A 22,448-nucleotide genomic window follows, 5' to 3' on the forward strand; every position below is an offset into this window, starting at 1 on the left:
CGCCTTCTGTCAAAATGCAGTAAGATTTTCATCCACAATAACATAATTTCTTATGATAAACAACATCAACAGCTGGCACCGGGCGTACCTGGATTCCACTGAGGGAAGCTACGCCCATGTAGAGGAAGACACCGTACAGCACAGGCATGGGGATGAACTGCAAGCAGCAGGAAGACAACTTGTTATTATGGAGAACGATGTTACTTCATCATTCTCATTTTCATGAGTTCTACTGGGGTTCATTTTTCATTCCACACAGAGAAATCTTTATTCCAAAATGTTCTTTTTCAAGTCAGTTTTTACTTCATAGTACCATTCCTAATGAATCTTTCATTTCATGTCACACTTTACTTCATAGCACCAGTTTTCAGCCAATAACATGTCCATCTTAAGCTGGCAAGCTCATTAAATGCTACCTTGTTTAGGGAGTAAGATCCTCTTAGCAAGAGCGACAACCATGGTAGAGTTAGACTGAATCAACCGACGAGCTGCTGCTGTAAACAAATACAGCACAACAACACACTAACTAACCTCTCCTTTTATTTATCTTAACAAGGTTGTACATGCTGCTTATCTGTAGTCAGCCAACTAGCATAGCTGTGCTGTGAGCTTGGATTATTACCTACACCTGTTACAGAGAGAAACTGCCGTGTTTTGCTCTTTACAAGGTTGTTTGTCTGTCTTGATCTTTAGCATCAAAATGTTGCTCTGTTGCAGCTACATACTCTGAATGGAGGATGTAGCTGCTGCATTTAACACTGGCTTTTCACACTGATGGCCAATAATAATCCCCTTTTAAGCCTTTCTAAGCTCAGTAAAAGAAGAGGTTAGTTACTGTGTTAGTGTATCTATTTGCAGCCTCCAGCTGGTTGAGTCAGAATTACTTTGGCTTTGCTGTTGCTCTGGCTAACAGGACGAACTGACTGCATTTACTTTCTTAAGATGGGCATGAGGCTGAGGTCAGGGAAGGTCCCCCTGTCATGAAATGTGACATGAAATAAAAGTTGCCATTGACAAAAGTAAAATAAAAATGGACACTAAAGACTTGAAAATGGGCATTTTGAATCAATCAAATAAATGCAAACTCCAATGGAATTCTGAAATAATTAAGAAACATTTCATCAAAATAAGTTCAATTGTAGTAATTTGGAATAATTTCTTCACAATTTGTCCATTCATTTATATAGTTTATCCCATCAAAAAAAGCTATAATGTCTCAGTTATTTATTTGATCACTTACCATTGGGGTTCTATAGTTGTGTTGTGGAAAGAACAACAAAGAGGATCAACTTGACCATGAGTAGAAAATCATAAAAAAAAGACCACTAATATGAAGAAAAATCAGTTATATTTTCAGGAAAGCGTGTGTTTAATCTCGTCTTGTGCTGAGTGCTGAGCAGCCTGACTTTAGATGGCTTTGCCGTCCATTAAAACCCCGATTACAAGCACACATAACAAAACCATGTATTGGTCATGCTGGACAGAAAAAAACAAAAAAAACAGAGCAAACACATGTAGTTCATCCTCGGTGTACTTCATACCTTCAGTATTGGAGCGAGGAAGATGGAGACTCCAGTGAGAGCAAACACCAAAATGCCTGTCATTCTTTGTTCTCTGTATATTGGACATTGATGACATATACACAAGAGGCTGTCAAGTCAATTTCACAAGGCTTCCTTCTATTTCAACTTCAAAGGACTTAGCGAGACATTCCTCTCACACTGTGATATTGCCGGTGGCAGGCTAAAGATTAAGGATTAAGTTACAGTTTGCTTTTTATTTCAGCGTGGACCAACCTGACCCCGAGGAACTGAGGCTGCTCTCCAGGAGCGCTTGATTCACTCTCCATCTTCAGTGAGTCAATGTGGGCGATGGAGATGACGGTGGCGGCGACGTACCAGGGCAGGCCCATGAAGGAGCAGGCGGCCATGAGGATGCCCACCCAGAACAGATCCAGGTGGTAGCCACAGCCTTTCTGCCGGGGAAAGCAGACACACATCAGGCTAATAAACACAGTAAGAGGCTGGGATGAATGGACGGATGGGAATATGTTTTGTTATCTTTGGAATGCTTCTCTGGCTGTGATATTTTTTTCTTTAAAAAATACATTTGACTGATGAATTGATTCAACCAAAGGGAAACATATCAGAGGTGCCATTTTACAATAATTCTGAAAGATGTGTATCAGCCGTCAATGTGATGAAAGACGACTCAAATGCAAATCCAATGTCCATCCGTGACTCAGTCGTGAAGTTGTTAATTCTGCAGTGGTAAGCAGTGCATAGCAGTTGCACACCTACCTTCAGTTTGTTCTCCTTGCGGTTAACAATGACTGCGCTGATCTGTTGGTCCATGAAGATGAGGATAGTGACGAGGAGGGCAGGGACAAAGCTGGCCAGATAAACCCACCACGGGTTCTTACCAAATGGCATCACCAGCCAGCCACGATCCGGCCGAGTTGGCTAGTGGGAGATTGGGATTGAGATTCACAATAACTGAGCAATTCATTTCCACAGCGGAGTATGAACATTTGAGAAAGACTAAGATGATTACAATCAGTATCAAAATTGTTTCACATTTGGGAAATACTTACTACAACAAATTTGCTTTGTTGTAGCAAGTTAGGTGGGTAGGTAGATACCACTCTCATATCCATTTAATATGACGCTCCAGCCAGGACGCAGGGGAAACAGCTATAGTCTGGCCACTTTATGAGGTACACCTGTAAAATCTAATTCAACCTAATACAAAAGCTAAGCCATATGTTCAGTTTTCATTGACACTATTCATTTAACTGTGTTTATTATTGAGGCTGTAGTTTGCAGTCGTGCTGAACTGGACTGCATTATATTGAGAGGTGTTTCTGATGTTTTGCCTGCCCCATGAACAATGTACAAGTTGCAAGAGTCCAGGAAATAACTGCTCCCAACCGAGACGTTGTGAAGCAATACTCGTTCTTAAAAGCACAAGCTTGAAGTTTAAAGGTGCAGGTTGGTAGATTTGTTTGACCTGTGGACAGAGCAAGGCTAGCTGCTTCCTGTGTTTGTGCTATTCTAAGTTGACTGTTTCTTGGTTCCAGCCATTATTTAATGGGCTGACATAAGAGTGGTAAAGCAGTAAATGGCCACCAATACTTGTTTATTCAAGTGCCATCTTTGGTTTGGTTTGTGTCGAAAACAGAGTTTGAAAACCACTTGCTGTACCTTAAATTCTGTGGGGACGATCAGCTTGGGAGTTTTGAGTCCTATCAACATATCCAGCCCCACGAACGTCATGATGGACATGAAGATGGAGAAGTCACTGATGAGTTTCCTCAGCTGGTGCCACAGACAAACAGAAACAAAACAGCTCAAATGAGAAAGAAGCCATTTGTTTGCAGAACTGAGAGCAGAGTCGAGGTCTAATAGAACGCAGCTTATAAATACTGAAAAAGCTGACGTGTGTCTGCCTTCAGTGGAGTCAAAATAACATCTTTCTGCGTGGAAAGAGGAAGAAGAGATCTGTTTCTTTCTGTCTGTTTGACTATCCACTTCCCATTAGAGATCAGACACAGGACAGATGTGAGCAGCGGTGCCATGTTGGACCTCAGAGGACTGCACCAACATGGATATACAATCAACAACTCCTCTTCTTTATGTATTCACTGTTAAAACTAATTATGTTAACATTCTGATTTCGTGGTTTCATTGGCATAATGCAGCACAGCAGCAGCAGAATCCTCTCGCTGTCACCGTTGCCTCGGGGTCTTCACGCAGGTCACTTTTAGGGAACATCCTGCAGTGTCACACCTGTCAGTCTAACATGACCTGCTGCGTAAAATCCTGTTCTTTATTTCTGTGACTGTCACAAAACCTTGACCTTTCATCTGTGGACCGCTTTGCTATAATAGTTTTTTGGCATCGAACTTCATGTCCAACCATTTCCTCTTTATTTCTGTCGCAGCATACTAACTGGCACATCACTGGCAGCTATAGTAATATTGTCTGTTTGTTTCAGGTCTCGTGATACTGACACTGCTGAATTTGTTATAGTTTTGTCTGCTGATTTTGGGCAGCAGGACTTGAAGCTCTGCAGTTTCTTTATATTATGTGTAACATTCTCATGAATAAAACTGAGACACAAATGGAGCAGAGCAGGTAGCCCCACAAAGCAACTCGCACTGATTATGTGAATGAACAAATCCTCTCAAACAGGTGGCTGAAACGAGCGATTACAAGGGTTTAGTGAATGTGAACATACCTTTTTTGTTTACATGAAGGCTACACAGGGTGATTTTAACTGGACTGTAACTTATTCTGCAAAGCATTCTGTAGTTTTGTGAATCTAAAAAGATACCCAGACAGATCTGTCACCTTGGTGGGGAAGTAGCGGCTGAACTTGAACTTCTTGAGGGAGACGGTCATGGAGTAGGTGCCGAAGAAGAGGATGAAGGACATGAGGGCCAGGTCGGGGACGTACTTGCAGGACTTTCCCACCAGAGAGCCTCCGTACTTCAGACACTCCTTCTTGCTCAGTTGGCTCCAGTCCAGAGCTGTCACATTCAACTGGGATGGTGGGTGGCATTGGTGGGGAGACAGGAGAGGACGAAGAGATGAAGAGTGACGTGTGTCGACAAAGACGCGAAAGGAAAATGTAAACGCAGACAGAGAGAAAATTGTCGCCACAGATGTGAAATAATAATCCACGGAGGAGAATGAGAGAGGATGATGGGATGGATGGTAAGAAACAAAGGAGAGGAAGAGGAGAGCAAGGCCACTTCTTTGTCAAACAGAGACGATAGTGACTGAGCGTTGTCATTTGGGCTTTTAAACATCCTGTAATTCATTCTGGGAAATGCTGAAATGTTCCTGAGCCTATAAACATTCAACTTAAAACACAATGTACCGAAATGGAGGCAAACAATGAAAATTGAATGAAAACAAGTACTTACCCCAGAGACACTAGAGCTGTTATCTGGCATTGGAACTAAACCATTGAAGATCATTGCAGCCACTGTTTATGAATGGGAGAGACAGGCAGAGACAGGGAGGCGATGAGACAGAAAATGAAGAGGGGGCGAGGGGGAGAACGGAAGGGAAAGAAAAAGAAACACAAAAACATAATGAGAATCCAGCTGTTGGATGTTAGAGAGCACTCTGAGGCCCGCGCAGACAAACAAAGAGGTACTCACTTGCAAGAGACGGCAGCCAAATTGTTTGTGCGTGGTGAAAACAAACAAGAGACAAATCAGTTACAGAAATCAATGTCGACAGGAAATACTGCAAATCACTGCCATTTTCAAAAACAGATAGCACATGAGTGAACATGTGGGAATGTGAAGAATGAAGGAATCTAATTTAATGTTTATTGTCATTTCTACGCCGCCCCACAAAGAATAGTTAAAGTTGATTACTCCAGCCTGATAATCACATAGACAGCTGCTGTCGACAGATATTTGATATGCTACTCACATTGGAGCATTTTTGAAAGTGTCATGTTTGAAAAGAATCCTTTTTATCTGGTTAGTAATGACTGTGTATGAAAGGAGCATCGTCCAAAGACTCAGTAATTCACAAGAAGAGGCAAAGTTCACCACTTTGAGAACACATGATTTCTTGTCTATTCATCCATGTTTTACACAGAGTCCTAACTTTTTTGGAAACAGCGCTGTAATATCAGCAGCTCGTGTAGCTGTCAGGCTGAAATAACAAGTACAGATAAAATCCAAAACTGTGAGTTAAAAGATCTTCAATCAAGGCAATAAGTGCTTCTCTTTTTATCTTCTTACCAGGCAGATTTTATGTTAGAGAATTTCACTTAATTTCATTATGACTTCTTACTGAGATTTATTACTGGTTCTGACTAACTTAATGCCTGAAACTAGAACTTCCAGAATCATAAAGCTGTTTGATTGACACTGACAAGAACAAAACAGCTTCATCAAAGTCAGATTTTGACAAATGTGCTTGTTTTTAGTGTGGCTGTACTACTTTGTTTTGAAAGTCTTGGTAAGTGAAATTTTCCTGTTTTGTTGGCAGATAATTTTGCTTATTTTAAGTAATATTTCCCCCATTGTATTGCTTTTTTCTCGTTTTTTAGAGCTGAGTTTTTGCAGTGTTTTACTCTCACAAAAACATTTTTCTTTAACCTGATGTGGCCAAACGTTGTATATTGGCAACCTAAAACACTGTAAGAGTCACCTGTGTGTGTGTGACTTTATGAATGCCAAGAAACTCTGTATGTCTACAAACACAGAATAGCTGGGGGATGCTTTATAGCATAGAGACAAAAGACCAAAGACCTAATATTGAAATGTCCAGCTTCACCTGGAGGGGGGCTAACTACTCTGTGCATAGACAGCTTCTGCTTTAACCTACTGACCATTGACCATTTCCCAGTATATACCTGAAAGTTTTAGATTGGCAGCCATTGATTTGTGTGTATTTCACTACTGTACAAAAATCAACTCGCAGAGACCGAGAACCTGATTTAGAAAGGTCGTCTTACATCCTGTGAAATATATGTGTTCGTTTTATTAGGACTGACAAGGTTATTTAAGATACAACTGCTGATTAGTGCCTAATGTAATGTTGCCTAATGTAATTTCCGAAAGCAAAATAGGCATGACTCTGAGGGCTCTGTCAGCTGAACACAGGTGCATTTACTTTCCTCTACAACCTGCCTGGGGAACCAGTCTATTGAACCCAAAAAGAGCATCTTGTAGTCACTGTCTCTTTGTGGATAATCCCCCTGTACCTCCCTGAGCCAAGGGGTGAACTCACTCGGGTCTGGGGCCAGGCATTCACACTTGTACGCGGTGACATAGTCGGGCTTGAAGTCAGTGTTGATGGGGTAATATTTGAAGGAGCCCACCATCTTCTTGATGGCATCAGAGATGAAGATGAAGGAGATGAGGCTGGAGAAGCCCTCCTCAGTGAAACGTGTCATGTACTTGATGATGTAACTGGCATCTGTAGCTACCAGGATGAAACACTGCAGGCAGGAGTGGATGCCGATCCACAGGCGCAGCTCCATGTAATCTATGCCATTGTTCCTTTGGGAGTGAGAAGCCAGAGAAGCATAATGGATGCATTGATGAAGGGCATTCCTGCATCCACTCAAACATATCTAATGCTGCTTCTGCAAGTATCTGTACTTGTAAAGTGAGCATACAGATATGGTAAAAAGGTTTCAGAAGTTTGACCGTTATTCACTGAGCGATGCAGACCATCAGCAGATTTGTTTAAAAATGTAAGGCTGAAGGGAATAAAAGCTGGAATAAGTGACGTGTATAGACTTTGAGAGCTGCTACATGAGCTGCATTTTAAAACTAATCTCTTCACTCTCATGAGAGTTGAACGCAAGCCATGCACAGAATCATGAAAAATCTTGAGCAGTAGATTCAGTTGTGTTTTCCTCCGTAATGAGATTATAAAATAATCCTCTAATTGGCATTAAAGACAGTGTCTACTGCACGCCACAGTATCCACACTGCACTCTATCTATTGCAAGATTATTTGACTGTAAAGAACCTCACTTGCTGAATTCAAACAGGAGTTTTTCAAAGATGAGGATGGGTCCAGTGGAGCTGAGGATGATGAGGGGCTGACCGCTGAAGAGGCAGAAGACAGAGCCGGCCAGAGCTGTACCCAGGAAGCTCTCCATCACGCCCTGTTGGGAGAGGAGCAGCAGAGAAAGAGCGTTATTGTACACACAGGTGGAGAGTCCCTGGCCAAGTTCATGGGAAACAAAAATACAGTGTGTGTGTGTGTGTGTGTGTGTGTGTGTGTGTGTGTGTGTGTGTGTGTTTGTGTGTCCATGAGACATTAAAAAAAGGCCCAAGAAGTTGTGATTCAACTTGACAGAGAATGAGTGCCAGCCAATGCTCTTATCTGAAATGATTCCTTTGTGGGTCTGCGTGTGCGTGTGTGTGTGTGTGTGTGTGTGTGTGTGTGTCTGTTGGTGTAAAGGTATTAATGGACAAATAGAAAAAGCGAGACATGATGTGATGTGGAACCTAAAGGAGCTAAAAATAGTCCCACTGTCACTGTGTGGTGCACCCTGAGACATATTTATGAAGGCAGACACTCTCTGGCAAGAAGTTCACGTTGGAGAGTCAGTGACATCACTGTTTTACGACTGAGCACTAAAATTGAATTAATGAAGATGTCTTGTAGTTTTTCTCATTTCTTCTAATATGCAAACACATAGGGATGATTGACATGCTGAACTGGTTATTATTCAATTCAGGGCAAACAAAATTAAAACCAGGAAAACAGTGTCACTTGAACGTAAGACAAACTAGCTGCACGCACATACGACTGTAAATATATCTGATCTAACCTGATAAATATGACACACAAATTACACTTGAACTTCCTGGGCTGACACCAGTTGATCTTAATCTACTCCTGCTTCTTGCCTGTGTTCACGATTGGTTCACTGTAGACTTCCTAGCCATGTCAAGTTTGACTGTGACTCGGCAGCAACAATAATCTATCCACTCATACACTGACACTCATACACTAAAAACAGAACATGCATAATAAATACAGAATCTTTTAAACAATCTTTTACATTCATACATATGAATTTAATTGTACTGTGCAATAAATATGAAGCTAGAGCTGGCAGCTGATTAGCTTATTGGCTGATTAGCTTACATTGGCCTAAGAAAATCTGCCTACCAGCACCTGCAGAGCTCATTCATTAACACACTGTATTTCATTTGTTTAAAAGCACAAGCTGTGGTTTTCTAAGTTGGACTATGTCTCAGCTGGAGGTAACCATTTCCTTAAGTCTCTGCTGGATGCCTGAGAACCTCACTCTGAATACTGCTCCCATTCAGGAAACATATCCACACACAACCCCACCATAAAGCTTGCTTTTGTATGGATTACGTTATTTTTGGACAGAGCCAGGCTAGCTGTTTCCCCGTTTCCAGTCTTAATGCTCAGCTAAGCTAATTAGCTGCTAGCTGTAGGCGTATACGCAACAGATAGACATGAGAATGAGGGTATTGATCTTCTCGAAGTGACAAACTACTCCTTTAAATTTCAATTGCAATATTATGTTCTTTTTTTTAATGAAAGGTGGTTTTTCATATGAAGAGATTATCCCAAACAAAACCAGTGGCAAAATGTTTGTATGCAAATATTATCTTGAAAGAATATTGTTCTTATTTAAACCCTCTTAGGTTAAAGTGTACATTCGGTTGATAAACCAAGTTTACAAAAATTGACCACTACAAATCGACTTGTTCTGTTTGCTGAGTTTGCCACTCTGTTTTTACCTGGTAGTTGTCGGTAGCGTCTCCCAGCAGGCCACCAAAGGTGATGGCATTGGTGATGCAGCCCAAGTAGATGAAGAGCACAGCGGAGATGGACTGAATGTGGAAACCCTCATAGAAATCACTAGGTACCCACGGCAATTTCCGCTTTATGTCCAGGTACAGACCACCACAGAAGCTATTGTGCACAGACAGATGGAGAGGTTAGACTGCTTCGCACATTCGAGTTCTCTGCTTAACACATATTACTTTGTCTGCAGCAGGAAAGTGGGGAGTTTGTGGGGGTGGATGGGATGTTTTAACAGTGGTTTAAAATTTGGTCGAGACACACATGTAGGCGTGAGACATCAGTTTTTGTCACTTTCGAGTCTCTTTTCTGCAACGTTAAAAAAAGACACCTCTGCATTGTGCTTTGAGATGAAATAGACTTCGATCACTGTTGAAACGTACACATTCAAGATTGATTGATTTTTTTTTTTTTCATCTCCACAATGCAACTGGTACTAACCACATTTTGAATCTTTTTTATACCATGTTTCCTGCTGTAAAGCAAAACAAATGGGTGGAACATTTGGTTTAATTGGTTCTGTTGTTTCAGGCACAGCTGAAACCGAGTAGCAAACACTGCCAATTTGACCACATTAATTTCTGTATGCCTCGCTAAAGTGCTCATTAGGGACGATCGGCATCTTTTGGGGCTAAATTTGTACCTACTTTGCCAAATGTTGATTACCGATAATTCAAATTCAAATTTCCAAATGCCAAAGTCAGGTTAAATATGATCCAAACCTCTCAGCAGTTTGCCATGTGGACTGGACTACCTACCGTCCAGTGAAGGCCAATTCCTCTCCGAGCTCATGTTGCTCTGGCATTTCTTCATCCTGAGCCAGGCCTCCTCCTCCTCCTGCTGTACCGTTCATCTGCCCCAGCTCGTTTAAGGAAAACACTGACTTCCTGCAGGAAAGATACAGATGGGAGTACATATTGTATATTAAAGTTGTTGTGAGTGCTGTTTCAGAGGCTTTTCACCCCTCTGAGCTTTGGCCAGTGCTTGACATGGAGGATTATTGTATGAAGCATAAAGCTGCATAAAGCTTGAACTGCAGGATTTCATTCAGGAAACAATGTTTTTTTGCTGTTATCCTAAATCTTTACAAAACAAGATTTGGAGAAGTTCAACTTCATACAATCACTGAACGTGTGTTGCTCATTGTGTCACAGACAAAGAAGCTGGGAGCTTAATGAGCATTACTCAGGTGGATGGTAAAGCTCTAACCTTTTGTCAGCCGAGGGGACTTTCTTGGGAGGCTCAATGCGGATTTTGGGATCCCACTCTCCGGGTGGAAGGACAATCACTTCATCCAAAAACTCATCAATGCCAGCGATGAGGTCCTCACGATCTCTGGCCTTGTAGGCTACATCGCTGAAGAGCTGGGAGTGGGGGAGAGAGATAGAGGGAGAGGATTTCACCGTATCTCATGGCTGTAGATCATGGTGATAGGGATCAGTATGTAGCTCTAATAAGTGGGATTTGACTTAGAAATCCCATCCTTTCTGATGGCCTCTGGAGACTTGTTAAACATAAATTATGGAAGCCATATCGATGTTTTGACCCCAGTTGGACTACGTTCAAAAACAACTGTCAGTCAGTCACTAATCATGCCCTAGAAACACTGTGAGTGAAGTGCACAGGAGCATAATGTAGAAAAAAAATCAAAGGGCTGATTTAATTGGCGATGACTTGGGCATTGGTCCAGTTCTAGTTTTATAAGTGGTCACTGCACGCTGCACAGACCACATGTCTCACACACAAACAGTTTAGCTTGATTTGGGTCTGTAGAGCAATCACTGAATGTGTTCACGCTGCTGCTCTCTGACAAGCAATACAGAAGTATCAGCTGCTGTACCGCTACACTACAGAGCAGCTTCTTTCCTCAGGCTGTGAGACTCCTTCACTCATCCTCCACAGTCACCACAAATAAATGACATGGAGCTTCTTTTTGACTGCAGACTGAAATTTCTAATGGCTGTAGGCTGTATAATGTTTACAGTGTTCATCACCTTAGTTTTGCGTGTTAGCATGCTAACATTTGCTAAATAGCACTAAGTACAGTTGAGGCTGATGGGAATGTCATTAGTTTTGCAGGTCTTTAGTCATAATCCTGGATAGATTTAAATGTAGGTAAATGGAGGGCTAACTTTGGCTATCCCTACACGTATTTGTTCTGAACAGGACATGAGTGTGGATAGTTGTTGGGACACAATTGTCATTTGTGCTGGTGGCGCTAGATGTAAAGTCAGGAGATCACCAACGTCATTAGGACTGACCCTCTGGGCGCCGTGAAGATCTGAACAAAATCTGATCTCAACAGTGGACCAACCCTCAGACTGACACTGCTGTCACACAGCTAATGTAGCTACAGTGAAATTTAAATTTAATTAAAGTTGTCCATAGGTCCATTGGCAGATTGTGTGATGTTATGTTAAAAGAGAATGAAGAGTTTAAAATTCTTGAATCTTACTTAGCTCAGGTAGGATGGTGTTGGGGTCTAACAGGGAAGACTTAACTCCTACTAAGATTATAACAGAGGTCAGCCTTTGATTACTAACCATCAACCTACTGTCAGTGTTTGATTAAGGTTGATGGACATACTGTTTTTGTGCTGTGGCTCTTGCGTGGACTTAATGGAATTCAATTTGAGAGAAAATATATTTACTACTTGCTATTGACATAGCACATTTGGCTGTATGCTGAGTGATATAGAAAGCAATTAAAACAACAAAAATTACATTTGGGAGAAAGAAAAACACTGTTATTATCAAACCATGGGTGACTTATTATCCCAACAGAAATCCCGCTCCTAACTGATGCTTAGCAATCAGCATCACTTCCAGATGTAATTAACACACAATAGCAGGCTATCCCAGTGGATCGGCAGGCTGAAGCACATGCCACATACATTTCAGCTTCAACTCCAGCTCAGCTACAGGAAATGGCACATTCTGTCCCCACATCTTTACTGAGACAGTGTCAGCATGAGCACGTGCTGTCTAATAAAGACATGTCACAGAGACATTTTCAAAACAAACACTTACATCATCCACCATTAGCGTTGCTATGGCTCGGCCGATCTCATTATAGGACTTGGCCTTTCCTTGCGGTCCCAACAGAATAAACAGGAATCTGGATGGGGATAAGACAAATATGAGGTGCTGGGCTTTTTTGAGTGAAGATGAAGAAGCGAAAAACACATTATTGCACATTATTTCACCTGGTGGGAACAGGGACCTCAGTCAGACCTCCGAGTGTTGTAGCTTGGGCCAGGCGGACAAAGGCTACAAAGGGTTTATTGAGGAAATCCACTTCACCCACCAAGACGTTAGACGCCTCTGCGTCTCTGGGAATCTTCTTCATGAATTTATTTTTTAGCTACAGAAAGTGCAAAAGGAGAACATTTTGAGACATCTTTCATGAATAGTGTTTGTGCCATTCCTATTGGATAATTCACATTTCACACATTTGCTTTTGGTAAATTCATGTTTTAGCTAATTTGTTTCCTTTTTTTTCCTTCTGTGATCTGCAGGATTATTTTCTCATTACATTTATTGCTTTTCCATAGTTTGAGTCATATGTGTTCTAATGTTTTAAAAACAGCAATAATCAGGCAGAAATTAATTGCAAACTATTTAGATAATGAATTAATTGTCTCTGTTAAGTGACTATACTGCAGGAATAAAACCTGCACTTGGGAAGTTACAATGGGGATTTTTCCCTGTTTACTGCCATTCTGTAGAAAAAACATTTAACCAACAAATAACTGCCCAGTTGGTGGATCATGAAAATAATTGTCATGTGTGTTCTTTGAGCATTTGTGGATGCAATGACCGGATCGTCCTACAGGGATCATTAAAGTCTCACCTTCGTATCATTAGTTACTAACAGTCTGTCTAAACCTTCAGATCAGTCTGGCAGGGCGTCAGCACATGTTTGCAAGATAACAGCACTGTGTTTTTCCATGAGCACTATACCCCAAGAAGCAGCAGCTAGACAGGCAAAACAAATGTGGGCTGACGCAGCTGTGACTGGAAGAGGGACGGCAAGCTAACCTGACCTGTCTGATTGCATGTAAAGGTGTGGCAGGAAATTGGACAGCAGCACAATAACACTCAATAATGGAGAGCCTTGCCAATACCCCACATCCCCAATCTGTGACTACATGTGAGGGCCAAGCACGAGGACTGGACGATGAGATCCATGTTTTTCCCTGTGCCAGCTCAATATTGACACAGACAATGTGGCACACACACACACACACACACACACACACAAACGCACACTAAAACAAACTATCACTTGTCCATTGTCACATGTGACCCACTGTAGGCCTCTAAATACAATTTGAACATCCAGCCAACCACTTAAAACTGGGGTACTTAAAAATGAATATCCAGAATTTGTCCTCGCAGTTTTACTAACAAATGAAATTCATAGCCGACATCAAACAATTCTCATTTATTTATTATTGTTCATTCATAATCACTTTGAATGGCATAATCCTGACCTGTCTGTTTCAAAGCCCAGCATCCTTTTCCAAGCACCAACAGCACGTCCTTGCATCAGTCTAAGCATGTGTCACTGGGTTTAAGTCACATTATTGCGTCAGCCCCACAAATAGGTGAGTTATGTGTTTACACGCTTCCTCTATCACTAGCTGTCACCTTCGCTAGCAATTGCAACGAAAGATTGGTGACACTTACGACAGAGCTGGCTATCACCAATCCACAGGATCATCAATTCAATGCAACACAGCATCTTACTGAGACGTAGGTAATCTCACCAATAATGGAACACGACACAGGGGAAAATGAGGACACACTACAGAGATAGCTTCCATGCAGATAAATAGACGTTTTGCTATTAAAAAAGATAGGTACATGAATTTGGCCATTATTTACCCCCATTTCACACCCATTTGAAGAAATGTTGATTTTGAGGTTGTAATGTCAAGTGATCTTTTATTACCTCATTCAGTTTCACTGTCTAATGCTTAAGTGGGCTGTGTACAAAGATGTGGAGGAGATTGAAATGAGTCACCTGGTCTGTGCTGGGAGTATCTGCAATATCATTCATACTCCTACTCTGGGCGTGACCTGGAGTACAAAACAACAAGAACAGTTAGAACATCTTACATGTTACACGTTGTAGTGTTTTAACCCAAAAGGGAATGAGAACTATGGAATTTTGAGAACTCTCAAAAGCCAAGGTCAGTAAGCAAATGTCCTTGTCTGCTTTGGGACGAATTGATGAAGGGCTTCAGTCATCGTTGCTGAGTCCATCATTCCCAGTATGAATAGTTCACTTTAGCAGATCAATCTGGCTGATACTTGCCGTTGAGTAAACAAGTACATAGATTTGATATGGGGCAGTAAATGCCTCCGATAAGAGAGAGATTTGTTCCTGACTACAGCTAATCAATACATGATTTTTATATCAAATATCTAGCCAAAAAAGCATCACACAGTGATAGGAGTCACTGTGTAAAAGTGTGTCTATGTCAAAGCTACTGGGTGTCAATTAGTTTTAGAGTTCTGATGATTTAAATTATGCTTCAGGGGATTTTCTGCCCAAAAAATGTTCAAAATGTTGGAAATGGTCAAAACAAAACAAACCCTGACCCTCAAAACATTGTGAAACTTTCTGAAAAAGACAGAGTGAGACAGACAGACAGAGAGAGAGAGAGATGTGTGGCTGTAAAGCACAGCCATGCATGTGACAGACACTCACGCAGGCGACCATAGTTGGCAGACTGCTGCTTCATCCGCAGGTCCTCTGTGGATCGGTTAAAGTTGGTCACTGGCACCGGAGCACCTCGAGACCCTGCATTCCGATCTGGCAGAGGAAGGAAAACAGAAACCACCACAAACTGTTGCAGAGCGGTCGGAGGTGATCCTTTATGATTTATCTAACAGTATGCTCCCTGCCCGGATGAGATGAGGAAATGCTACGGCGGTAATTAACTCATCAAACATTAATACATCCCCTGTGGAGGATATGAGCTGTGTTGACTGCAGGAGTGCGTTCATTCATTTACCAAGTCAGTCAAATAGATGCATAATAAATTTCTTGGACCAAAGATTGATAAAGAAATTGCTATATCTCAGGGAGACAGAGTCTTATTTCATGTGATGGTATGTCATAATACATGCTTTCCAACATTGTATGTAGAATCATTAATCATAGATATGATTTAGAGTAAAAAAAAGAAACACAGCAGTGTCTGATAACTGATCTGATGATTGTCAGTGCTTTAGGTCAGTCAACTCTCATCCTAGAGGGAATAGTGGTCCTATGAATCCTTTTTATTTTTCTCAAATAGAACTAGATGATCATTTCCGATAGCTACAGAACTGGACGCTCACTAGTAGAAGAGCTGGATTTGCCGATGTCGGCTAGCGAGCGGTGGATTGGCTTCTTGGTCTGGTGTCGATGTTTCCTCAGCAGGACAAAACTGATCTTCTCTCTCAGCTCAGGAGATATCATGCCTTCCTCGATCTGTCTCTCAATGATGTCATCTGGGAAAGGACACATTTATATTTCACATGAGGATATTTGACATATCCATGGATCCAGTGTGTTGAAAGCATTCCCACATAGTAGCACTGTAGCTTGTTACCATACATACATGGAGCAGTTCTAAGAGCATGCTCTGAGGGTGCGCCTCAAATGGCTCCCAGGTTTAGTGGGTAGACAGCAGAGTGATACACATAGTATAATGTAGAATACGGTCAGCGGAGGTAAGGTAATTGATGTGATAAACACTGGGATGCATGCCAAGTTGAAAACTAGCAACATGATTGCACATTAACAGCATTATCTTTGTTAGACTATAGACTAAATTTTAGTGCTGAGAAGAAAAAGAAAATTGTTCAAATTGTGGCAATACTTACATTTGCTAATAAAGTTTGTTCTGTCAGTTTCTAGGTTCAGCTCAGAGGAGAGTGGGGAAAACAGCTGTAGCTAATAAAATTAATTAACTTAGGGGAGTCATTTAGAGAGCTGTCAACTGGTACACCTCTGTGAAATCAAATTTAGATTCATTTGAGCTACAGGTGTGTCATGACTCACTAAAAATGCTGTGATCTTTGTCACTTCCAGTCTGAGCATAAAGAGCAAGGATGTTCACAACAATATTGCACTTTGAGGCTTTGAAGGGAGCAAAATTTGTAGTGCTCTGAAGTATTTAGATTTGGGATGACCTAGAAAACAGCTGACTTCCTGTGCAGTTCACCACTTAACTAGGGAGGAGGTAAAGTAACAAGCTAACAAAATAATGCCTCTGCGGCTGAACACACATCAACAGTAACTACTGAATTCTGACATGAAAACAGCAGAAAAAGAAATGAATCTCGAACATCTCACCAACTATCTGAGGCAGTGAGTAGCCCTCCAGGTCCAGCAGCACCGTCCCCGTCTGGAGACACGTCCTGAGCTCAAAAAGACTATGCAGGGACAGCGTGGACACGTGCGGTTTACTCCACCGTTCTCCTCCCTCCTCCACCTTCTCCTCGAACTTCACCCACCTGGCAGCAGCACAGAGAGAAGGAGCAGGTGATGAACACACAGCTGTGGGGAATCCTGTGAGCTCGGCAGATTTCTGTGGTCTCTCAGGTATGATACAGTGTGAGTGTGACACAGGGTGTGTGTGGACAGAAGCACAGGCCTTAGTTCACTCACAGAGGAACAGTGCACTGGCTCGTATTGCTACGTGTGTCAAACAATCACTTGTATGACTTTTCCCAGTACCACAATCTCTCAGTTTGATCTTCTACCCCTCTGCAGGCTGGCAAGCTGGCTTTCACTTCAGAGTGTGTGGTCGGAGGCTGGATTTAGCATCATACTGTGCACTGAGCAATAGAAGGTTTATAGTGCTTCCTGCATTGTTAATTGACTGTACAAATGCACCATTTTCTGACTTGTCCTTGGTCTCTACTTCTAGTTTTAAAGCTAATAAACATGTTAGCCATTCTTGAAACATCAAATTTCATCCAAACTATCTGACAAAATCGGTTTCTGAATGAATCGGACTTGAGATATGAGTCATGCAGCTATAAAAACATCAGCCTTTTCTGCAGCAGACTTTGTCAAAACAGGAAAAGTACAGGTGGAACTAATAAAATTAATCATGGCTCCCTTGCATTTAATTGCATCACGATCCCATGCCTCTGAGTCAACTCAATGCTAGGACACTGAACCAAATGGAATGTTGCACCTGTGTTTGACGAGTCCAAATGTCTGCAGTGAAGATGGTCTGTGCAGTCTGATACTGACTGTGTTGGGAGTAATGCATTACAGTACTTCCATTACTATTGATGGTAATTAGGAACTAACTAATAGTAGTAAAACACAGCTGGAGTCAAGAGGTGTAGCAGCCATGTCACTAATGCTTACAACTACAAACCAGCACAAAAATAAACACCATGTTATGAATGGACCATTACAGACACATCTGCTTTTTGGAACAGACAACTTAAATTACTCAGTGTAGCACTAGGCATGCATGATGAGGAAATGTTTGGTCGCTTGGTCATTTGGACGACGCTCTGCTTTATTCTGCACTGCAAGCAGGAAATAAAAAAAAAAAGAGTGAAAGTGACAGAGAACAGGGTAATTCAGAACAGGTGAAGGACTCCAACCAGCGAAGACAACACAAGGAGCTCGAACAGGCCTCCTCTGTTGCATGGATGTGGTTTGGGTGTGAAAAGTCTGACACGGACCAGAAAACCATACTTGGTCCCCATAACAGGCTGAAACACCAGCAGCCTCTTTACCACCTACACAAGACTCATAAAGGCAGAGTCTACGGATGAGAGCCTCAAAAGTACAGTGGAGTGTTCAAAACAAAGCCCAGACTCAGGAACGGGCTTTTTTAGTTTGCAATTATGGTTGAAAAGCATTTTCTTTTTACCTTTTTGTATCTTATATGTTAATATTTCATATTTTGTTATATAGGTCTTAAGGAGAAAAAGAATCAAATATGAGGCAGTATCTTTTGTTGTGGAGTGCAGAATTTAAAACATAATAAGAAATAGGCCTTTCCATGTGGTCATTAAACAGAAACTATTCATTCATTTACAGAAAAGGTGCTATATTATGATATGTATCTTTATCTGTTCATGAAATGACCTATACTGGGGTAGGAGATCATATTACACAGCCCTATCACCAATGACAGCATCTCAAAGTAGACATTCAAAAAGTAACTAAAATGTTACTTATCCCAGTAACAAATTACTTTTTGGCAAAGTAACACGTAAAGAAATCTAGTTACTTTTCAGTGATGTAACAAACAACATTTTTTTCTTAACCAGCACAACAGTGGATACTGATATGTATTCTGGAGAGGCTGAATCATTTGTTGAGCAGCCATGTGAGTGGGCTGTGCCTGAGTTTGTGCGTGCGTGTTTGCGAGTGCAGTCATCCACCTGGCCGACTCCTTCCACTCCAGCTCGTCTCCTTCTCGCTGTAGAGTGTCCATCTCAGTGAAGAGCGTCGGCGTGGGCATGTCATCGTCTTCACTCAGGATGTAACGTAGCCGCTCCGCTGCTGGAGACACTTGATGGAATGAAAGAAGCTTTTAGACACGTTTACAGTTTGTGATATGAATTTATGGAGTTTTAACAGGCTTTACTGGCCTGAGGATTATACAACTCTTTCAAAATATAATGTTGAAAAGAAAAAGTAATTACATGGCTTTTATGTGACCTCTGAGCTGCAGCATTGTAAGCCTGCAGGTTCTCTAGGAGTGGAACAGGCTGTCCCTTTGCCTTAAAAGGGCGGTCAAGTCAAACTGACCGGTTACTTATGAACGTAAATATTGATCTCCAATATGAATCAATTTGTAACTAGATATCTTTTCGCTGGCACCCTGTTCACAGCCAGATGTAGGCTGTTGTATATGTCCTCTATTGATAATGACTGCAACATTAAAGCCTACATCCAGATCACACATAACTACCTGATTATAGGTATTCAATCATGAGCCCACCATACTCACAATCCATTCATCATTCATTCAGTGTGGTATGGAGGTTGAATTGAATGCCATGTTCATGAATGGTGCTGCAGGGTAATGAGCTGTCAGCTGACCGTTGTGCTGTTAACCTATGGACTGAGCTGTATGGTGATTACTGTACATGGAGTGGGTCAATTATATTGAAGTGCTTTATTGACAGCAAAGAACAGAGAATTCCACTTATTTGTCGTTACTCCTAAATGATAAGCGATGGTGACATAAATCATGTAAAACCATAGAAAAAAATGAATCAGCAAAATACAACATTTGTGAGCATTGACACCTTTTTAACTACATGTTTGATGTAGAGGCTGCCATTTAGTATACTAACTCCTCTGAGCCCAGTGAAGACTCATTAGCTTCTTTTGCTACTAAAATGACCAGAGTCCAATTAATTTCATTCTCACTCTCAGAATGAGAATCAGCAGAGTTCACTTTACTTGCTATGCTCTCTAAATGATTCACTTTCCCTCACCGGACACCATTTTCTCCCATTGTTGTCTTGTACATCTTTATTTTCCCTGGTATAATCCTCCTGCTGGTAATGACGCTATGCGCATCATTGATATTCATGCTCTGAGGCCCACATGCTCCAAATGACTGTATTTGTGTGTACAGTTCAGACAAAGTAAACACCTCTGCTGCCTTGCCACTGATTGCACCACATCAATTTAGTAAGGTGGACAACTTTCCCAGCCAAAGTCTTTTGAAGCCAAAGCACAAGTGTTGTGCCAGGCTGCTCATTACTCCAACCTGAAACAGAAGCTACACTCTCAGGCTGTGTCTCAGACTCCTGCTGTTCACTGTTAAAAGTGCTGGAAGCAAGCAAAATCAAATCAAAAGCATGAGCTAGGAGAGTGAAACAAAATTGTTATACATGACACAGTCTGTTTGTGTCTGTGCCAATCTTTTGGAGAGCATTTTTATGAAGTATTTAAAGTAAAAGTTACCCTGCAGCTGTGTGCAGAAAACATGTTACGTACACCAGACTTCACTTGAGCTGTGTCCAAAAGAGTGCAGCCTTACGTAAGAATTGACAAAAAAAAACATCCTTTATCATCTTCTTCAATTTTTATTTTCTAACCCTGGCATTGCTCTATTTTTTGCCACATTTCTTTTATTCTACGGCCACAGATTTCTGTGTTATATAAAGTGTAACTGAAAGACAGGTGGATAGGAGCACACTGTCAATGTTTGGCTGGTCACAGGGGCACTGCAGCAGTTTAGCCTCACACCTCCATAAATTTGAAGGACTTGCAAGAGGCAGATTTTTAAAAGAATGATCAAAATCAATAAAGCAGAGGTTGTGATATTCTAGCATTTAATTCGTAGTACATGTCAAGCCCCCAAAACTCCTACATTTCCCATAAAGCAACACAGTAATGCCTTTTAAATTAGACTGTCACTGCCCTCTAGACAGATATGTCTTCAAACTCCACAGACCACGTCTCAGCTCAAGCTGAGATGACCCTGATGACATCACAATCACATCATCAAGGTTATTTTCTCACATTTGAGGAAGCTCCACAGTAACAGAAGACATTATGCAGCTGCTTTACTGATAAACCATGAGTAAACAGTGACATGTAAGACTGGTGGCCCCTTTGTTGCAAGTATTAGACCCCGCTGTTCTTATGGGGAGGGAAAAAAAATTGTCTTTAAGTTGACTCATGAAATGAGATTCAAACAATTAAGTCTTGCAAAGGAAGCAACTATAAATGAAGGAAGGGTCATCAGGTCACTGCATGAATGCATATGCTCACTTGTATGCAGTTTGAAACACTGAAATGCTGTTTTTGTGATCTTCTGGGAATTATCTGTGTAAATAAAGCTTTAATAATAATAATACAATTCAAAATAACAATAATTAGCTCATGTTTCATGCGTTTTCAAGGAGTAGTTTGTTTCTGTGTGAATTCAGTCATTGATTTATATGCAAATTCTGTTAATGTTATGTTAGATTTATAAGAGACTTCTTATGCATGTGTGATTAAGGTTAGTAGACTAATGTTAGTTAGCTAAACTGTGATAATACACTAACTGAATTCGCTCTGAGCCTGTTAGCTACTGTCATGTAACCGTGGTGTTATGATGTAATGACCCTTCCCAGCAGGAAGAGAGACACAGGTGAAAACTGACAAGTTCCCATGAGGCCTGACCTAATGAGACCGCTGTTAAAGCTGTCTAAGGAGGTTCTTGACTTTTCTGATGTCCTCTGTCATTTTATGGCTATCAGGCCACTGACTTACTTGTGCGACTGATGTCTTGGAGACTCTGCTCATTTGAATCCGTCAGCCCGTCCTCTATATCCATGTCTCTGTAGCGGTCGGGCTCACGGTGTCTATGGTGGCTGTAGCGTCTGTCCCTGTCCATGTCAGAAGCCTCACGACTAGAGCGCCTTCGCCTGCGTTTGCGTCGATATCCTCGAGGCACTGGGACGCCAATGTAGATGGACTGATGGTCTGAGGACAAATACGGATGGTTCCGGGATGGTTACATGAATATGCACCACACTGCACAAATGGACACATTCATTTAAAGTGAATCACCACTACGGGTTCCAGCAGAGTACCACGGCAATTTACTTCAAGGAGAAACTTTAATAAGACCAACATTTTTCCAAATAAAGTAAATGTTTCATGAAAAGCTCCAAAATAATTGACTGACAGCCAGTGACGCTGGCAGAATGTCTATTGAGATATTTCATTAGTCCCCTCATTCTCAGAGGATCTTCTTCATGAATGTTAAATCACTGTAACAAACTCGAAATAAATTGTGTTTCACATCATGTTTGCTTATTAACAACAGCAGCATTCTCTGGCACAGTCCCAAATAAAATTAAATCAAGTCTATTCAGAATCACTCAGTCCTGTAGCTTTCCTGTGATTTCAGTGTATGGCTTGGATTATCTCTGTTTTGTCCTGGATGATGTGAGTTTGATCATCTGCCGGCAATTAAGATGTTGTTTTAAAAGTAATTGCACACAAAACTCCATGAGGACTAACTAAACAACAGGGAAACACAAACCAATATTGGATGTTTGGGAAAAGAAACTTGCAGCTTAGTGTGAAGACAAGAACGCACACAAGCATTCTTATAGGTCTCCC

At 41.4% G+C, this 22,448-nt stretch overlaps 1 protein-coding gene across 1 annotated transcript in view; it reads right to left on the minus strand.

Moving 5' to 3' along the window:
- Positions 1–22,448, minus strand: part of slc4a5a (solute carrier family 4 member 5a) — a 31,967-nt gene that overhangs the window by 5,238 nt on the left and 4,281 nt on the right. Inside the window, exons 3-22 of the mRNA XM_076730658.1 lie at positions 21,591–21,803; positions 18,752–18,881; positions 16,689–16,849; positions 15,689–15,841; positions 15,054–15,158; positions 14,364–14,419; positions 12,541–12,698; positions 12,365–12,452; positions 10,545–10,699; positions 10,094–10,222; positions 9,272–9,446; positions 7,517–7,650; positions 6,762–7,033; positions 4,931–4,965; positions 4,353–4,544; positions 3,204–3,317; positions 2,301–2,462; positions 1,797–1,975; positions 1,542–1,614; positions 89–157 (exon numbers count right to left, since the gene is read on the minus strand). Of these exons, the coding sequence (XP_076586773.1) occupies positions 89–157; positions 1,542–1,614; positions 1,797–1,975; positions 2,301–2,462; positions 3,204–3,317; positions 4,353–4,544; positions 4,931–4,965; positions 6,762–7,033; positions 7,517–7,650; positions 9,272–9,446; positions 10,094–10,222; positions 10,545–10,699; positions 12,365–12,452; positions 12,541–12,698; positions 14,364–14,419; positions 15,054–15,158; positions 15,689–15,841; positions 16,689–16,849; positions 18,752–18,881; positions 21,591–21,803 (2,753 nt within the window). The remainder of the gene's footprint in view (positions 1–88; positions 158–1,541; positions 1,615–1,796; positions 1,976–2,300; positions 2,463–3,203; positions 3,318–4,352; positions 4,545–4,930; positions 4,966–6,761; positions 7,034–7,516; positions 7,651–9,271; positions 9,447–10,093; positions 10,223–10,544; positions 10,700–12,364; positions 12,453–12,540; positions 12,699–14,363; positions 14,420–15,053; positions 15,159–15,688; positions 15,842–16,688; positions 16,850–18,751; positions 18,882–21,590; positions 21,804–22,448) is intronic.

The sequence above is a fragment of the Chaetodon auriga genome, chromosome 5 (genome assembly GCF_051107435.1).
Source record: "Chaetodon auriga isolate fChaAug3 chromosome 5, fChaAug3.hap1, whole genome shotgun sequence".
Classification (NCBI taxonomy): domain Eukaryota; kingdom Metazoa; phylum Chordata; class Actinopteri; order Chaetodontiformes; family Chaetodontidae; genus Chaetodon; species Chaetodon auriga.